This window comes from Onychostruthus taczanowskii, unplaced genomic scaffold, assembly GCF_017590055.1.
Source record: "Onychostruthus taczanowskii isolate IOZ18803 unplaced genomic scaffold, ASM1759005v1 scaffold9, whole genome shotgun sequence".
NCBI lineage: Eukaryota > Metazoa > Chordata > Aves > Passeriformes > Passeridae > Onychostruthus > Onychostruthus taczanowskii.
Genome location: NW_024506993.1, coordinates 5705335 through 5725520, shown reverse-complemented (window position 1 = coordinate 5725520; position 20186 = coordinate 5705335). Strand labels below are relative to the sequence as shown.

General features: G+C 47.6%; 1 protein-coding gene across 1 annotated transcript in view; it reads right to left on the bottom strand.

The window, feature by feature from the left end:
* The window catches only part of LRIG1 (leucine rich repeats and immunoglobulin like domains 1), a 90012-nt gene extending 81991 nt beyond the window's left edge, over positions 1-8021 (bottom strand). Inside the window, exon 1 of the mRNA XM_041425896.1 lies at positions 7402-8021. Coding sequence (XP_041281830.1) covers positions 7402-8021 — 620 coding nt within the window. The remainder of the gene's footprint in view (positions 1-7401) is intronic.
* Between the last annotated feature and the right edge of the window lie 12165 nt (positions 8022-20186).

Genomic DNA, 20186 nt, shown 5'->3' with positions numbered 1-20186 from the left:
AAAAAAAAAAAAAAAAAAAACACCACACAAAACCACCTAAAAATTGGAGGAGGTGGTCTAGGAAAAAAAAAAAAAAAAAAAAAAAAAACTTAAAAATTGGAGGAGGAGGTCTAGGAAAAGCATTTCAGTTCAAGATTTCACAGCCAAATTGCCACAGAACTCAGGAGGGTGTGTTCTCTAATCCAAAAGGATTCCTCTAAAAACAGGCACCTTCAAAGGGGAAACTTTTGCAGTATGCAATCAAGTAAAGTTGAGTAGGATTTATAAGAATTACATTTAAGACTGAACCTCTGCTAAGTTCAAAAAATAATGAGACTGCCCCAACAGGTCCAAGAGAAGACCCCAAAGGAAAATTCACACAAGTTACTGCCCCACTATGAGCAGTAATATCAACACTACCCAAATCCTGCCTCCCACCCTGGAAGGAAAAAAAAAAAAAAGACAAATTCTCTTGCATATAAAACTTTTACCTCCAGAACAAAGCTTTAAGCAGATAATGCATTTTCAAATGTGACTTCTGTATAACATTTTAAGAATCTGTAGCTCTATATCAAATTGTTCAATCGTTAAGTCTCCTGTACTTTTCCTCCTGAAATCCACACAGAGCCACTGTGGGAAGTTACAAAACTGCCATGGCAGGTGCAAATAACCAACCATTCTGTCTGCACATCCAGCATGGTTAATAAAAGCTACACAGATGGCTGCAGTTTGAAGCCTGTCCTTCAGTTCTTACTCAAACTGAAAATGGAACCACGTGGAAGTGAACCCTGCTCCTGGAATTGGATGTGACACGTCATCAGGGCTTGAGAGGTGTCCCCAAAATAGCAGGGCCTGCTTCTAGACATCTCCAAAATTATATGGTTGTGGCCTGAGAGACAGCGTGCTGAAAGCATAATGAGGGAGTGTAACATATGACATGTGTTGTGGTCCTGCTCTGAAGCCAGAGGAGGCTGGGGCTGTAGGACTTGGGCTGCACACAGGACTTGGTTAACTATTAATGGATGACTCAGCTATAACAATAATAGGTATTTCATGTGGTGCATTAGCACAACGGCACCCTGGTCCTTGACTTAGGCCTCTATCCATGCTAGGAAACAAAAAAAAATATCGTAGTACATCGTTTAATAGCTGGACGTACCAGGAAACAGCTATTTTTTCAGGGTGTGCAGGAAGAAACCCTTTGTTTCATTCATCATTCCCCTCACCCTGCATGAGGTGCTAATTCCTGCTCAGCCCAGGTCCTGCAGAGCTGATCAACCTGAAGCCTGGATTTTCCACAGATGGCTCTCCCAAGCAACATTAGTCCAAATTATCTCTGCTGCATTCATCCACATGACCCCATCCAGCTCCACACTGCAAGACAAGGGAGTCACACTGGGTGATTAGGTTAGCAGCACAAAATGATTGTGTTAAAAGCTGATGAGCTGAGCTAACTCAATCCAAGGTGTCTGGCAGGGCAGCCAACGAGATCAATTAAAAGCCCTGCAGCCCTAATTGAGAGTTTCTGGGTGCGGCTAGCATACCAGTCAGGGCCAATACACAAATCCCGAGCAGAGCTGGCTACTGAGGAATGAGAGCCATCATCCCAATTTGAAGCCACTCAAACGTCAAGACAAAACCTGAGCCCTTCTTGGATGGATCAAAGCGCTGAAAGCCAAAGGCAGGCACTGCTTGGGCATGCCCAGGGTGGCACTCGGCAATTCCCAGCTGCCCTGCAGACCGGTGGGAGATGCTGGTATATTCATGAGCCCAGGTGCAAGCACAGCCAGAAGGGGATTTCAGGGACAGTTCTTGGGGGATTTGCCTCAACATGAAACCACCTTGAGCCCTTCCAGCAGGCTCTCCTGAAGCTGCAGTCTGGGACCATCCTTCCAGTGCTCTCCGACTTCCCTGCACCAGGTGAGGCTCACACACCAAATAAATCCCACTTCCAAGCGCTTCTACATCTGCCTAAATCCCCATCAGAGACAGGACCCCAGCAGCAGCTTAAGCAGGGAAGTGAAAGCTCACCCATGCTCGAGGAAGTGTTTAAGTACCTGAAGTGCTTTGTTGAAGTGTCTAGGGTCCCAAATGTATTAGTTTACCACTTTTAGGTTCTTGATACCAACAAGCAAAGGGATAAGACAATCAACCTCACATTTGCTTCTTAAATACCAGGCAGGAAATCCTGCAAAGCTCAGCCACCCCCAAACTTTACATCCAAAAGACTGTAGAGCACTTTGCACAAGCAAAGAGAAAAAAAATATTAAGCTGTACCTAACACATAATAGTTGATTTTTCTAGAGAACACTTGATGGTGTGTTCGTTTTTTGGTTTTGTTTTTTTGGTGGTTTTTTTTTTCCCCTACTGCCTACTGAGACGCTGCTTCCCCTGTCCTGGGAATTTTCCCTCTGCAGCTCCTCCTCCCCCAGCTCCCAGACCATCCATTCTCCCCTTTTCAAACTGCACCCATTGTAAATGGCACTGAATATTAACACAGCCCATTGAGCACTTGCTTCTTTTGTATGGGACTCCTGCGTTTCAAATTGCAGTCGCTGCAGAGAGGAAAAGTCTCAAAGTGATTAAATGCCGTGAAGTTTCTCAAAAGAGAGAGAAATATGCAGAGGAGGTCCTGGAGCTTTTCACTAGAAGCCAGGGACTTCTGAGAAAGCCAGAATGGCTTCTAAAGTGGGGGTATTTTTTTTTCTTTATTATCAGTCTCATATTTACTTTTAATCCTAGTCCGATGAGGCAAATTTTGCCCCGGCTGTGGCTCAGTGTGGGATGAAGATGAGGAGCTCAGACAGCAGATGCAGAGGGCTTGCTGTTAACTGCTGCCCTGCTGTAGGAACTGATAAATAAATACTGCGGCGTGCTGAGGGTGGTCAGCGAATCCACCGACACATGTTCGCACAGGAAGGGTGGATTTACTCGCAAGCACATGTATTTATTTGTGCTCAAGCAGCCGGCCCGGAGAGGCACAGCTTTGCGAGGAGGGGCTCTGCTGTTCCCCAGCAGGGCAGGCACTGCCATCCCGCAGGGCGCAGAGCCCTCCTGCAGCCCTGGGGACTGCCCGGAGCAGGGCCACTGCCAAGGACAGCGCTCCGGGAAACACCAGATCCCTGTGTCACTGCAAGCTCCCAGCACTGTCCCACCTGAGCAGGAAAACCTCCTTGGAGCACCACCCAGCACGGAGCCGCTGGCCAGTGTTTGGGTTTCCAGTGTTGCCCCAGGAGGAGGGAGAGGGACCGGCCACCTGCAGCAAGGACATCCCTCTGCCAAGCCATCCTTGCAGCCCCCGGGCACGGCTGAGCTCCACAGCTGCGCGGGGCCAGGAGCCCGCCGTGACCATTACTTAATCTTTGTTCCATTATTTCAGCGGGCCTGGAAGCGGGACATGCAGGAGAGGCACTGCCAGCAGCACTCCCCACTCCCAGCAGGAGAGTCCCCCACACCACCTCCTCCTCTCCCTCCAGAGCCCCAGAGCAAGTAATGCCCTTCTCCCAAAAAATCCCATAAACCAGCATCAGCAGAGCCCCTTACCAAGCAAGCAAAGACTACCCTAACATGTGAAAGCACAGATACAGGACCTGACACGTGAAAACCCCAGTTCAGCAAGAAATTTACAGGTAATTTTGAGCACAAACATTAAATTTCATTGACCAAAATCTTTGTGTGTATGCACTTGAGCCCAAAAAGAGCCTGCTCCTGACTCCTCGTTCAAATGCACTTCCAGACGCTAAAACCACTGACAGGCACCCACAGGGCTTTAAAAAGCATTCAGACACTTTGCCCTGGTCTCTCCAGAGAGCAGCAGCACCGTGCAAAGAGCCAACACGCATGCAGCTGCTGCCTCGGGGCAACTTATCCATACAGCCAAAGCCTGGAGCCTTCCTGGGAAACAGAGAGCAGCCCTTAGCCCAGCTCTCCTGGGTACTTGGGGATGCTGCCTTTTCCCAGACATGCCAGGCACATGCACACTGACCCAGAGGCAGAAGGGTCCATGCACAGATGGTCAATATCCCCCAAAATATCTCCTACTCATTTGGGTCAAAAATGCACATACTTCCATTTAAAATAACTTTTTTTTTTTTGTTGCAGACCATGCTAGCAATGAATTAACTATGCAACCATAGCCTCACTGTCCCTAAATCTTCTCACCAAAAGCTGTACCTAAAATACTGTTGCTTCATCCCTAAATAGAAAAGGAAAAAAACCTCCATCATACATGACGCCTAAAGAAAATATCTCTTCTGCGTTCCTCAAAAATCAAGATGCATGGAGAGACAGAAGCAGAGGATGCAGGGGATGTGCCACATCACCAACACTGCTGGAGCCCTGGCTTTTTTGGGGCACGAAGTGTTCTGTACTTAAGCTTAGCCCTAAACTTTACGCCACGCATAACACTAGTGTAAAAACAAACTTCAGACTTAAACACCACAAGACACGAAGCACCTCCAAAGGGAGGCAATGCACAGGAGCTCTGTGCACCCTTCCCAGGATGAGGAATCCTTCCCAGGATCAGGAACCCTCCCCAGCTGCAGCTGGGTGCTGGTGCAAGGACGGGATGTGTCATGGCAGTGTTGCAACGTGCCCTGTGCAGCAAGTCAAGAACACTTATATAACTGGTACACAGTGCTGAGCTGCCTGTTGCTTTTAACAAAAAAAAAACAACAAAAACAACCCTGAAAAACATCCATGCCACACTACACAAAATGTGAGCGACTGCAGCCCCTCTGCGTATCAGCTATTCCTTCTGAAAGCCTGGGAGAAAAATTACAACTCCGAGCTCTGCTGCCAGCAGAGAAATAACAATAGTTTCGAAAAGCCACAGTGCTTTTCCTCGGTACTGATAGTCCTGTTGACAAAATACGCGGCGTGATTAAGTCTGTTCCAGAACCCTCCCCGGCTGCCGAGCCGCATTTCCAAGCCGACAAACAAAAGCTTTATCTCCAACACACTGAAAACCGACTCCAAGCACTGCCTCAGCATTGTGGCACTCGTTAGGAATAAAGATAAACTGCTAAGGAGGGGCTGTTCAATAGAGCCTTAATGAAGTTAAAGCACTGCCACCAGAGTCACTGGAAACTGGATTTTATCTCGTCTCCTATTAGCGATCGAACATGCCCGAGCTTATCACCGCGGGGAGCAAACACCTCCGGCGGGAGCCAGCCTGCCCAGCAGGACCGAGGTGAGGGATGCGCAGCTCCAGCATCGCCTGGCTCTCCCCAATTTATGGCTGGAGAACCCGCACCCCCTGGGCTGCGCTCCCGCACCAGCCATGGACCACTGCAGACATTCACATTTGCCTTCTTTTTCTTTAAAAGGGCACGTTAAAAAAAATACAAAATAGAAAAAGAAACAGAGATACTTGCACGGAGGTAACTTTTCGCTAGTGCATGGTGCTTTTATAGAGAGCATTAAACCAGTGAAGAAGTGAGTTATCAACTCTCCGCACAGATACTTGCACGGAGGTAACTTTTCGCTAGTGCATGGTGCTTTTATGGAGAGCATTAAACCAGTGAAGAACTGGTTTAATGCTCAACTCTCTGCACAAAAAATGAACATTTACGATCCCACTAAGCCTGAAAAACATGCTTCATCCTTGTGCTTCTAAACTGAAAAAGGTTATTTTAACTAATTTTTAATGATTAGAAACAGTATTACTCTAAAAACAAAAGTACTTGCAATAGTTTCAATGTCTTCTTGTTACACTAGCTATGGAGAGGAAAAAAGCCTTAATGTTGCATTTTCAAATACAGTAGGCATCATTTAACCAACTCTTGGTTAGTTTGTAATATACAAAGTTACAAACTGTATTCTACATGACTAAAAGATCAACAACCCACGGGTCCACAGCAGAAGATTTATACGTGCTTACTTCACCAATAAAATTTGAACTAAACACAAGACACTCCAAAACCTGCTCCATTTGAAAAAGACACTCCTGGGTATTAGCACTCCGGAAAAAAACACATTACAATAAATTTGTTCTGTCTGGGTTATTAACGCGCTTCCCTGCCCAAACAAAGATACACTGTCCTATTTTAAGAGGCGCACGGGAATGCTGGAATTATTAAAAGCTTGCTCTGAAAGGTGAGGGAAAGATCCTTCAGAGCAACAGGTGAACGGGATGAGTCAGGGCTTTAATGCACAGGCCACACGTTCCTCTCAATGAGACACGATAATTTAATGTAAAACAAGGCATTTCTGCAGCTAAAAGTGAATACCACCAGGAGAACCCGACAAACCTCTAATAATTCTTTTCAATAAGGAGCTGGATGATCTCCAGCAACACTTCAGTGACCGTCCTCTCTCCTGGCCGGGCCGAGGAGTATCTATTACAACCAGGGGTTTCAGAGATTCGATAATTTATGAATCTGTTCAAACGGCAGAAAGGCCCCGCAAGAGAAGCGCTGTTTCCCTCTCCTTTTCTGGATACTGATTTTCCGAAGTTAACTAACAGTTCTGGGCACTTATTTTTACAAGTTTGTGAGCACACACAGATACTCTCTGTCCTCCTGGACTGTTAAATCACTCGAAATGTCAATGCTGAGCACACATTCCCCCCCGAATCTCCTGAGCATCAAGTGTCTGATGTTTTATTTCGGCTTCCACGGTCACACACCGGGAGCGGACCCGGGAAATGGCAGAGACACCGTCCTGCGCTTGACCACGAACCTGAGCACTTTAAAACACCCTTCCAGGGATTAAAAAAAAACATCCCACGGGGCTGCAGGAACCACCAGGTGCGGGGTTTTGAGCTCAGCTGCCACCCAGGACATGCGATACACCGCAGCTTAATGCCTGCGCTACACAGCGAGCGCCGCGGGAGCGCAGCCAGCCTCGGCTGGAAAACACCTGGATTTTACCGAAACTCCCCAGAAGCCCTCGACTGCCTTTCTCTCCCCAATTTCACAGCCTAAAAAGGCCGGCAGCATTAAAAGCCAGCAGAGCGGGCGCGGCGCTGGGGTCCGGATTCGGGCGCGCCCCGCTCCGCAGCCCCGGCGCGGACGGACGGACAGATGGATGGACGGACGATGCCCTAATAAGGATTCGGAAGCCCAAGCTGGCCGTTATCTCCAGCAGATGCCACGGCTAAGAGACCAAACCCGCTCCCGGGACACCCGGAGGCCAGCCCCGCAAGGGTCCGAGGAGCCCCGAGCCGCAGCTTGTCACCGGGGAGCAGCATCGCTCCCGCCGCCTCCATCCCCCCATCGGTGCGTGCCACAGGGGACAGCGCCTCACGGCACGAGTTCCGCACCGCGCAGCGCCTGCTTCGCTTCAATAAACAACCCGGAGTTTCGCGGGGATTTTTGTTTAAAGCTCTCCTTGACAACAAGCCAAACCGCGGCGCTTTGGCTGCCCGAAGCCCCGCGCCTCGCCCCCCGGCCGGTTCCCGCGGGTCCCCCCGGTACTCACACGTGCCGCGGCCAGCGGGGCAGGTCCCGGGGCAGGGCGGGCAGTGCCAGCCCGCCGCAGCTCAGCGTGTCCCCGCCGCAGGCGCAGCCCGCGGGGCAGCCGCCGGCGGCCGAGCGCAGCAGCCCCAGCAGCAGCAGCGCCGCCGCCGCCCGTGACGGCAGCGCCATTTTGTATCCGGCACCGGGGAACGTCCGCGGCGGGAGGAGGCGGCAGGAGCGCTCACGCCGCGGGCGCTCAGCGCCGCTCCGCCGCCCGCAGCATCGCCTCGGCCGCCGGCCCCGCGGGGCGCTACGGCACCGGCATCCACCGGGCAAAGCCGGGCGAGTCGAGTCCGCGTCCCCGCCGCGGGAAGCGCCTCCTGCCGCTGCTGCTCCTCCTGCCGCTCTGCGCCGCACGGTTCGGGCTCGGCGGGCGCCGGCCGGTCCCGGTGCGCTCCCGCGGGCTCGGAGCCGCCGCCGCTGCCGCCCGGCCCGAGCGCCGCTCGCCGCGGACCCACGTTGGCGACACCGCAACATGTAGCCGCGCCGCCCCCCGCGCGCCCGCCCATTGGCTGCCGGGCGGCCCCCTCCGCGCCGCCATTGGCCGGGAGCCCCCCCCGCCGCGGCGCCGCGCCGCTCCATTGGTGGCTGCGGCCCGTCAATCACGAGCGCAGGGGCCCGCCCCCGTTTCCCACTCCAGGTGTGAACGCGGGCGCCGCCGCCCCCCCGCGCTGCCCCTCTTAAAGGGGCCGCGCCCGGCGCTCGTCCCCGCGCTCCCAAACCCTGCCTCCCCTAAATCCCGACAGCTGCGGGAACACCGGGGCCTGGGGGCGTCCCTGCACCCCGGGCTGTCCTTCTCCGGACGGCACGGAGCGGCCGTGGGGCTGGCTGCACGGGGCCGGTGGAGGGGGCAGCCAGCCCGGAGCAGGTCCCAGCCGGGCTCACGGGAGCGCCGCGGGCGCGGCTCCTTCTGGAGCATCCGTGCGCCCGGGGACCGCTCCGAGAGGCTGCTCCGAGCTCACCCGACGGCACCCGAGCCGCTCGGGTCGAGTTTGGATGCGGCCGAGCACAGCAGTTAGGGAAGGAAGCTCTTGGAGTGCTCAGCGCACCCACGGAGGGCGGGAGAGTGATTTAACCCCTTACGGCAGGAGTTACGTGGGTGTGGGTGTTCGAGGGTCCCAGGATGAGGGAAGAGATGAGAATCTTGACTCCATGTTTCAGAAGGCTGATTATTATATTAATTACATTATATTATATACAGTATATATAATATATAATTATATAATATATTATATACTATATATAATATAGTATATATGTATAATATATTTATATTTATTATATACATTATATTCTATTATATGCACTACATAATATATTATATAGTTTATATATACTATATAATGTATTATATATACTATATAATATATAGTACATTCTATAGTATAGAATATATACTATACTATATTATATATATATTATAGCTATACTAAAACTATCCTAAAAAGAATAGAGCAAAAGGACTCATCAGAAAGCTAGAAAGAAAAGGGATGGAATGATGATAAAATCTTGTGGCTGCTCGCAGCCTCAACACAGTGGCGGTCATTGGTCATCAAGTAAAAATAATTTCACATGCTGAATAAATAATTCTCCAAATCACATTTCAAAACAGCAAAACATGGAGAAGCTGAAGCTTCTCACAAGAAAAAATCCTAGCAAAAGGATTTTTCATAAAATATGTCTGTGACACGTGGGGAGAAAAGGGATATTTTAGAGAGAAAAACACACATCACAGGTGAATCCTGCTTTTACTACCTTTAATTAAATTTGCAACCTTCTGTTGCAGATTCCTCCTGTGTGCAGGGACAGAGCAGGATTTCCTGCCCGTAACAGAACGGGGCATTGCACTGCAGGCTGCTCCAGTCATGCTGCTCATCATATACATCTCTTTCCAAAAAAACCAGGCTGCACAAGGGCAATGGCAGTTCAGAGTGGGATCAAGGCTGTACAAACTCATGGAAGGCATAAAAGCTGGTTTGGTGTTGCCCAGAGGGTAGGTTCAGCTGAGCAAAATAAACAGGTATGATGGTGAATTTGCTGCTAAGCCCAACCAAATAAACTCCATTTGGCCCACAGGTTGTCAAAGTCCCCTATCAAAGCCTCCTCTCCATGCAGGACGTGGAGTTTTGGCAGCTCCGTGAGTAGGATGAGGGCACATCTGCTCTCCATACCCATCAGTAAGAACCAGCAGCAAGAAAAGGCAGCACACTGGAGCATTATCAGCAACTGACAGAAGAGGAAGGCAGGTGACAAGCCAGCCTTTAGAGAGATGACCAATTTGGCTTTTGAGTGCCTGGGCTTCAGCATTCCTGCCCGTAGTCCCTGAGCAAAAATCTTGCAAGGTCTTTCTGGACCATCAGCATCAGTGATCACGGTGATGAAATGCTGCCTTGAGGGAAGGTGTGAGAGGGGACACATTTTTGGGAAGCTGTCACTCTGGGTGAGGACATTCTCACCCCCTGCCTATTCTCCTTTTCTTTCAGATTTCTTACAAATTGGTCAGTGGAGCCATGAATTTTATTTGACACAATGCACAGGGACTTTTTAGCGTCTCAGCCAGCTGCCTGACACAGACAGCAGTCAAGTCTTCTGCTGGACCCAAAAGCACTTTTATGGAGAGGATTTCTCCTGCTCACTAGGGATGGTATCATAGGAATAAAGAGACCTTTTGCTTCTTTTAAAGTGTTTTCAGATTTGACAACTAGGCTTTTCAATTAATTTCATTCATGTCAGTATTTTTCAATATTAGGGCAAAGGGGTAAGTATGGGGTTTCTCATGGAGAGGGAGAGATCCAAAAGCTTCAGATAACCTTAATAAAACAGAAAGCTAGAAGCAACTCTGCTGGAACCTGGGTCCAACCACCTCAGATGTGCACAAGATATCCCTTACAGACAGTAAGGGCAGCTGGAAGGAAATAAGGCTCTTCTCAGTTGTGCTCTCCCTCATCCCCAAGTCAATGCCTGTGCTGGAGTCTGTGTGCAGCACGGAGGATGTTTCTTCTTCAAACCTCATTAAATCTAATTAAATAGCTTATAAAAGTATTTATGAAAACAAATTTTAAAAGGGCAGAGGCATGCCAACACGGAAGATACTTCTAATTCTGCCGGTGTCTTTTTGTGGATTTGGAGTTGGTTCAGAAGTGCACACTTGGAAGGTAATTGCTGACAGCATGCAGAATCCATCAAGCTATAATTAACACTCTACTATTATTCTAATTGCCTCACTCAAGCTTCTGTGTTTTTTAATTGTAGAGCAATTTGCCAATAGAGAATTTAATTGCAATACATATTTTATACATTTTGGGACAAAGTACCATTATTTCCACTTCAGCAAAAACGTTCCTTAGTTTTTAATAGCTTGCTTTATTCCTTTCTGGGATTTTTCAGGTTTTTTTTTTTTTTTTTTTTTTGTTTTTTTTTTTTACCCTATACAGGAATTTGATTGCAACCGCTTGTGAAATTAGCAATGATATAATATCCAGGAGTGCCTGGAGGCTTCAGTTTGGATCATGACTCTATTAAGCTAGGAACTGTACATACATGTATCAGACACAGCCCTGAGGAGCTTGAAATCTAAACAGAGAAGACAAACTGAGGTGAAAACAGAATTATCCTGCTTTACAGCTGGGGAAGCAGCCCCAGATGATTCACCTTGGGTGACCCCTCGCTCCTGGGGCACAGCCAGGAACTCACACGAGCCCCGGGCACCCTTCATCTTCAACACGAGCCGAGTTTCTGGCTCCTGGTTCCTGCAAAACCATCTCCCTCTGGTTTGATTTGCAAGCTAGACCTTCCAATTAACTTCCAACCACCCAGGATCTGCCTTTCACAGATGTCTTGGCTTTCAGAGCAAGACCCAGCAGTGAGGAGGAGCCCTGGTGATCTGCAGAGCACCCCAGAGGTGTCACACTGCATGGACAGCAATGGCAATGCTGGCAGGCTTTGGGAAGGATGCATTTGACTTGTCCTGGGACAGGCTGAAGGTTTGGAGGCAGCAAAATAGAAAAGGACGGACCTTTGCTCTTTTTGGCCACCTTTGCATCTGACATTTTTCATTCACTTCGATTTGCAGGGCTACAGATCCTTCTGTAACAACATTTGTCTTCTTCTAATAACTTTCCTGATGGCTTTACACCCAACACCAGTGGTGTTTGAGGTTTGCAAAATCACTGCTGCCATGGCTACAATCCCTTGTATTGTCAACATGGGTGCCCTGAGGTGCCAGTCAATGTTATCATGATGCCAAATGCTTAAAAAAGTTTTCAGCAGGTGTGACAGAGTCACAGTCATTATTCAGCACAGCAACAGTCACATTAATTCATCTCTAGCAGTGGCCTTTGGCATTAGCTGCTCATGATTTGGCTCCTGCCATCCCAGTTGCAAGAGATGTCTTCTCTGGTGTAACCAGATCAACCACAGCATCAGCATTCCAGAGGTTTATTAGTTGTTCTGGTTACACCAGACCTGCAAGGACAATTTTATGGCTTGTTGCCACCCAGAGCTGGTGTCTGGTGTCTTGTCTCTCTTGGATGCCAACCCCGCTCCTCAGAGCTTGTTTTGTTGGTACAACCTGCAAGATGCATGACGTGATCCACAAGTGCCTGGGAGCAATGACTGCTGATAACATCACTTCTCTCTGCTGAAGTGGGGGGAGCCAATTCAGCCTAGCAGGAGGCAGAAAATGACAGTGAGAATTAAAGGAAGAGATGATCAAGTCAAGCTTCAGTACAGGGTCACTAACAGTGCTGACATGAAAGTTTACCTTGGCCTCAAACTCTGAAATTTACCTTGCAATGACACAGAAACCTTTTCTTCCCTTGAAATTAGAGGCTGGTGCTTGAACTCTGGTCCTCCAGGAACATAAGGTCTTTGATCAAGACCAGATCATGCTTCCTTAATGTGAAAGTTCACTCGAGTAGCTGCTGTCATTTCATTTTTCACAGGCAATGAGTTAAATTGCTTTCTCAGCCCAGGACTGACACAGGCAGTTAGTAAAAAATGGTGCAAATAAGTAGATCCAATTAACTACATCCAAGTTCTGTCACAACTTTGCCACCTCAGATTCTTTTTTATCCCATACTGAAGGGCTTCTCATAAACCTGTTGTATAAATGTGTGTGTATTTATCTCATCTTTCTAAAAGCAGGCTATCAAAATAGCATGACAGCAGCTTCTTGTCAAGAAAGAAGGGAGAAAGAAAGAGACAGCACTAGAATATTGCCTGCTGTTTGGATGGGCAAAATGCATGACAGGAGTGAGGGTTTGAATGTAAACCTGTAGTACTCAAACCTGGAGATTACACTCAATTGTTTTAAAGATTTTTTTTTTTTTTTTTGGTAGACAAGGCAATGGACTGAGTCCAAGTGCAGGAAGAAAGCTGGTAGGCCTGAAGTCTGAACTCTGCTTGGATCACACATTTCAGCACATTACACTAATCATGCTTGAACTCCAAAACCCAGAGATTTCCCCAAGCCCAAGGAAAGGTTTGGCCCCACGTGTGAGCTGGCAGGTTTTGGGCTTTGCTCTTCAGATCTGGACTTGGACTCAGATCTGTGCCAAGCCTCCAACAGCAAGAGCAGAGCTGTTCCCAGCTGTGAGAAGTGCTAGCAGTGTTTATGCTGTGAGGAGCTCTATGAGCTGGCATAATAACCATAATTACATTGTGCAATTCTGCTCCTTGCTCTCACCTGTAGGCTGAGAGGGAAGCATGAAGTTCTTGCAGCCCCAGAGGAATGTGTTAGATGAAAAGATGCAAGTGGAGCAAGGAAGACTGGAATCCTGCTGCAGATAAAATTGGAGTCACCTGCCTCTGCTCAGAGAATAACAGAAAAAAAAATTATAAATATTGGAGGAGGAGTTTAATCCCTTTCATATAGGGATGCTTTAAGTCAAGACTATTTTATTCACTCTGGATAAGTCTTTAGAAAGACTAGGGACTCCATGTGCAGCTGCAAAACAGTAGGTGCTTTATTTTACTGTAAGCTCTTGCCTCTGTGTAAGTGGGAAAATGAGCCACGAGCTTGCTTAATGTAAGTAGTGGGCTCCAGAGTGTTTCCAGAGCAAAGTTTGTATTTCCTTACTGATGGCTGTTGTCTTGACTTCCAGGGCAAAAAAAAGGTAACTCACCCTGCCCCAAAACAACCCTGACCTCTCTTGTGGGCTCAGATAAGGAAAAACCCACATGGAGTAAATGCAGGGTGCCTGCTGAAATAAACTGCCAAGCTGAGTATTTATATTAATAACTAAAAAACATTTAAATATATAATTAATAAACATATTTATTTACTAGCTCAGTGTCCAGTCTTTATTCTGCAGATGAAGGGCACCATCAGCAGGGGTGGTCTCTGCCTGGCAGGGTTTTCAAGGCAAGCTTGGCTGAGGGTTGCACAAGCTGGGGCTGTTCTCAGAGGTCCAGATCCCATACAACAATCAAAGGAAGATGATTGCAGAATGTCCACAGCAGCCAGGCTCTGGAAGCGTCTGGCAAGCAAGCACTGCCTTTACAGGTCAGAGCTAGTTTTTCCCAACTTGTGTCCTTGATCTTTATCCATACTGGAAGTGGGGCAAGATACCTTGTGACAACTTTTATTGGGACTCAATTACTGCCTCTGTGATTACTATGGGCTGTTACTACCAGACTGCCTCTTGTTGCTTCATCTGGCTGGAAGATATTAAGATTTGTCCACTGCTTCATCATACTTTGATCCCTTGTTTAGGAAAGAAATCTGTTTCCTTGCTTGAGTGCCTCATTCTTGGCTGGGGATTGAACTGCAGGCTGATATTTCTGTTTGGCCCTTGAAGCCAACTATTAACCACACTTCTCATCCTGCTGGTACCACCCAGGAGTGCATCAATACTGCAATAGAAATGGCACAGCATCATTATGTGAAGAACAAAATATGTGGCAGGGCCCTGCTGTGGCTTAGAGGCTCTGAGAAGAATCTTTCAAAATATCTTAGACATCTGCCATGTGTAAAATCTCATGATTGTTCTTCAAATTCTTCTGTGGATACATCAGCCTCTCCTCCACTCCTCTCTTGGTCTCCCTGTGCCAACACATGTGTTCTTACCAGCAGCGTGTGACACAAGGCTTGTTTTCCTCCACAGTTATTCTGTTTGTTCAGTACCTGACGTATTATCCTCTGATTTGGGACACCCTAAATCACTCCCATAGTGCAGCAGTTGGGATGCCATGAAGGATTATGACTTCATGTGGGAATAAGGAAGAGCAGATGAAGGCTTAGTAGACACAGATCCCAGTTTATGCCAATACCATAACTAATTAGAAACAGGGGAAGCAAGTAGATGGAAAATGCTTCAGACTTCTCTCGGAGTCTGCCATGGCACATGAATGAGTCTCTGGCAATGCCACAGCATCACTGCAGTAGCTGGACAGCTTTGTCCACAGCTCCAGTGACGGATGTCTGGAATGTGTGCATAAGCTCCATGTGTGACACCCATTTCTCAGCACACGCCTTCTTCTCCCACAAGATGTGAGTGACCACAGGAAGTTCCAGGGATGCAGAACAACTGTTTCCATTGTATCCCAGGAGGGTTGCATTCCTTTGGCCTTAAGGATGCTGCTTCCATCAGCTCTGCAGAGAGGCACACTGTGATGAAGAGCTCCCACAGAAATAAGAGACTGATTCCCCTACCAGCCTGTGATCTGAGGAAGCACTGTGTGAAGAGGCAAAAGTTGCCTTATGCTCCCTGCCACCCAAATGTACAGAAAAAAAAAACCCTCAAAACTGAAACACTCCAGCATGATGTGATTTGTCTTTTGGGTCAGAAGAAACTACATAGAACTTTTAGCCTCACACCTCTGCTGTTCCAGAGAGGAGCTAAATTCAGCTAGGATTTCTTTTGTTCTTTTATTTTTTTTCTCCAAGAGGTCTACATGGCTCCCTTCCATCCCACCTGGCCAAAGCCTCTCCATTCTGGTTGCCCTGGACAATATTTTCTTTTGGATGATCCAAAATCAGACCCCTTTAAGGTAAGGGCAGACCAACCAACTCCCTCTGCTCCTCACAGAGCCATGGCAGCACCATCTACTCCTGGGGCACCGAGGGAGCTCCCTGAGCACAGCTTAGGGGACAAGAAACGTCCAACAGAACCCCCAAGCAAGAAGGTGGAAGAAGAAAACAAAAAATGCCAGTCTAACCTTCCACTTACCCCCTTGTGATGAAGTTTTTGCAGTCACTGACTCCAGCTGGCAACAAAGCAGTAAATAGCCATGTGCCTGTGCACAGGTTTGCTGAGAGGGAGAAGGGGAGCTGAACTCCTTCCCTCCTGCTACATCACCACCACCTGATGCTGCACAGGCCCTTAGTACACAAACCATTCCTCTGAACCAGGGTGTCTGCAGCAGAGGTGATCTGTGGGAGAAGGGGAGCTGAACTCCTTCCCTCCTGCTACATCACCACCACCTGATGTTGCACAGGCCCTTAGCTACACAAAGCATCCCTCTGAACCAGGGCTGTCTGCAGCAGAGGTGATCTGTACTCTCTCCAACATTTATGGGGTGCAGGGTGTCTTTGCTTGGGCGCCTGGATGGGCTACACCTGTGGGGAGAAAACCAGCTGTGAGTTATTAACCTCCCAGGCACCACCTGCACTGTCCCAAGCCTTTATCCTTTCAGGATGCCCTGAGGGTGAAGTGGCAAGTGCCTTTTATTTTCCATTAAGATCTTGCTGGCTATTTTGCTAGAAATACCAGAGCTTTGCTTCTGGTGACTTCTTGTTTTTAGCCCTAGGACTTGTCCTTTTTTTTTGGGAGAAGGGAATGCATCTGGGATGTGCTGGATATTTTTGAGTGCATGGTGAAGCCTTATGATACTTGGAATATCTGCCATGGTCCCAAGCTGCAATACAAGGGGTAAGTAAAAGGGATTTGCTTCTCTTGTTAAATGCTATTTTATCAAGTGCTATCTTGTTTTGGGCTGCTTACCTCCAGTTTGACTAATTATTGCTGAATGGCATTGTTTGAGCTGGTGCCTCTGTGTGAAGTGTTTCCTTGGGGCTTCAGGTGCCTTCTGTGTTCCCATGCAGAGCCCCCACTTGGATGTGGTCAGGAGGGGTTGCTGGTTCTACAGCGGGACCATTTGCAGATTGCTTCCATCAGGACTGATGGTTTTCTTTGCCTGAGAGCTTTGAGGCTTGGGCAGTAGTTGTCCCAAATGTCTTCCTCTGGCAGAGTGAAGGCACAGAGGAGGTGTGAGTGTGTGTGTGTGTGTACCACGGTGCTCGTAGGCAGTGCCAAGCGTCACCTGGCTCATCTCTGAGATACCCACATTGTGTAGGCTGGGACAGCTTCCTTACACACGGCAGCCCCCAGGTGACTGGGTCCTCCCACAGATCACCCACAAATTGATAAAAGTTGGCTCTGTACTAACACGAGGGAGCAGGGTGGAAAAGCCATGGATCACAGCAAGGGTCGGCGGCGCTGAGCCGCACCTGCGAGGCTGCAGCCTCGGGAAGCAGCGTTTGGGCAATCTGCAGGGCTCTGACTGAGGCCTGGCAGCTTTTCCCATTACATCACCACTGGGGCCAGCACAAAGGCTATCTGGGTTGCTCAAGGAAGTGTGTTGTGGAAAACAATTCTACTTTGATGACTGATCCAGGCTTTTATTTAGGCAAAGCTGAAGCAGTTGTATTGGCTCATTTGATCTGTGCTGTTAATGGGAGACAACTCAGTGCATGCTTTTGTTATGCTTGCTCTTGCTTCCAGAAGTTCTTGAGATTTTTTTTTTTTAATGAACAAAACTATCTGTCCCTTCACATGGCAATCATGCCAGTGTCACAACCTTAATTATCACTCAGATTTTCCAGATGGGATTTTTTTCCAAAATCTGGCTCAGAAGAATTTGCCCAGGTTTAAGGAAGTCACTGAACATGATGCTGAAAACCTAGAAAAGCATCTGTTTGTTACAAGAAAATAAAAGACAGGATGCAGCATGTGCAGGCATGGGGTGAAAATAAAACAGTTACTTGATTTCTAGTTGCATGCTTTGCTTTTACAGCAGGAATGTGTCAGTAGCCCCCCGTGTCCTTTTTGCAGCATGCTGGTTCCCTGAGAGAGAAGGAAATCTGTTACAGGAATCACACTGATCTCTGGGGCTGGAACACCTTGCAAAATACTTACTTTTCTTTTTCAACATTCTTTCTCTGTTAACATTTCTCATATGTTAGTGGCTGTTATTAAAGGTTTGATAAATGGTTTGAATGAAAGACTTGCAGAAATGGCCAAATGACCCCTTTGAAATTTTGTTTACTCTTTATCTAGATATTAATTAAGTAAAATAAACTGACTTTTTAAAAAAAATCCCCAAAAACACTAGTGGAGCTTTTAACAATGTAATATACAAAAATAAAAGGTGAAACTTGGTGGGAGAAGCTGACAAATGGATGTTTTGCTTTTTTCAGGTTTATATCATATGCTGAAACATGGTGTTACTGCAGGATTTTTCTGTCATAGGCGTTTTATCCTGTTTTAAATCTCTTTTAAGGGTTAATGTTTCTCACCCTCAAAGCTGTGGGAGAGGAAAGGGTTTTCAGCTCCTTATTTTAGAGAAATTCTCAAAATTCTCCTCATTTTAGAGAAAGGCCACTGTAAATAACAAGGCATTGCTGGTTGAAATTGCAAGAACCCACAATGAGGAGAAATGTCCTCCACCCTTCATTGAGGTAAAGTCGCAGGAAATAAATCTTTCCTCCCAACCTAGTCCTTCGAAAGTCTCAGCAAGGTTTGTCCATAACTGTTTCTTGCATAAAAGGCAGTTCTGATCCAGCTCTGCATTCACAGCACCACTCACTACTCCAGCCCTGCCAGGGCAGCTCCAACAGGAATGGGCTTCCTTCCTTATCTTTCTGCAACAGCCCAAGCCATCAGTGGGCACTGAAGGCTTGCAGGGTTTCCAAAAACCAGGAGGGCAACCCAGGGCACAGCTCCAGCCAGGAGCATCTTCTAAATGCCTCTGCTAAAACCCTGCACACCCTGATGGGGAGGATGATAAAAGGGGGATTGGGAGAGCTGGAAGTCACGTCTTTGGGATAATGGAGTGTGCAGATTTGCCTTGTGGTGTATTTGATCCACACTGAGTGTCAGCTCATAAGGGTGCTGGCAGAGCCCATGCTGAGAGTCCCCTCCACAATGTCCCTCATCTTTCCCATCCTCTGCCTTCTCTGCTAGATCATTTCTGTGCTTTATGGGCTCCAGCAATGGCGCATCACCATCTCTCCCTAGTCCTTGCAATTAATTTTCCACAAACGTTACAGGGTGTGTCTATTTTATTTATTTATTTGTTCAGAAGGGGTTTTTACCTAGCTTTACCATGACCTCAAAAGCCTGCTGCAGTGTGAGGCTGGAGGAAGGCAGCGCTGTGTGCGTGCCTGGTATGGCCTGCATGCACCAGACCCTGCAGCTACTCATTCCTTCACATGCAGGCAGCTGAGAGCGTGACAATAGCACTTGGATATCATCCCATTTCCTCCCCCTTAAACCTGAGTCTTGTCTTCCAGGTGTTACAGACGTTTTTGAAGTCAAAACACTTGCCAACTCCAATTAAACTTGTGGTTTGCAGACAAATTGGGAGCTGGCCGGAGAGGAAGCTGGCAGGAGAATAGCTTTGTACGGGGTTCCAGGACAGCTGAGTTTCCGAAAATTTTGTAGAAATAGTCATCAGGGCAGAGATGAGACCATAGTGATCTGCCTCTGGTGAGAAAGGTACAAATGCAGAGCTGCATAGTCTGCAGTGAAGGACTCAAGGGTGGGGACCTGCTGTGGTTGGGTAGGGGGAGCTCCTGCTAGAGGTTCAAAATTGGAGAATTCCGATTTCATTCATCCAGCTTGTGGTCCCAAAACCCAGGCTCAGTGCCACCTCTCTGGCTGCCCTGCTGGGGCACCAGGGGCTGGAAGAAGATTCTGCATGGGCATGGGATGGTTTTTTACAATGAGGGGGGTAAAACACTGGCACAGATTGCGCAGCAAGGTGGTGGATACACCATCCTTGGAAACATCCAAGGTCAGGTTGGACAGGGCTCTGAGCAACCAGATCTGGTTGGAGATATCCTTGCTTGTTGCAGGAGGGTTGGACTAGATGATCCCTTCTAACCCAAACTGTGTTATGATTTTTTTTTTTTTTTTTTTTTTTTTTTTTTTGGTGTGTGAGGGGGTGGTAACCTCTACATTTTCCATCCTTCCCTTTCTATTTTAGCTGCTACAACCTCCAGTCCTCCCTTCTCCCTTATTCAGTCCCACATTCCCCACTTATTCCCTGCAAGACCTGCTCAGAAAAGGGCTGACTTACTCTCACCTCTTTGCAAATGATTTCTGGACATCTGAGGTCTCCTTTTATGCAATGTTAATCAAGTTAAGCGGTAGCTTGGGTCCATTTGTAAAGCATTTCTTTAAAATGGAGTGGGAAAGAATTTTCCCAAACTGGGAGTATTTCAGACAGCCTTTGAACAGTGTTTTTCAGATTGCATAGTGACCATGTTCAAACACTTGTGTTTTGTTTGGGGACAAGGGAGAAGTTATTCTGATCCTTTTCCTACTTGCAATGTAGGGAACAGACACATTTTAAACAGCAACATAAAAAAGACCTTCAATTTTGGCACTCACTTGAAATGAGACACTTCACCTGGATTTAAGAAACGGATCAAAATGGCCTCAAAATTAAACATTTCCTGCAAAAATGTTCTTTGTGATTTTTTGTTTTTTTTCCGTGGGAAAATATTATATAGTGAGGAAA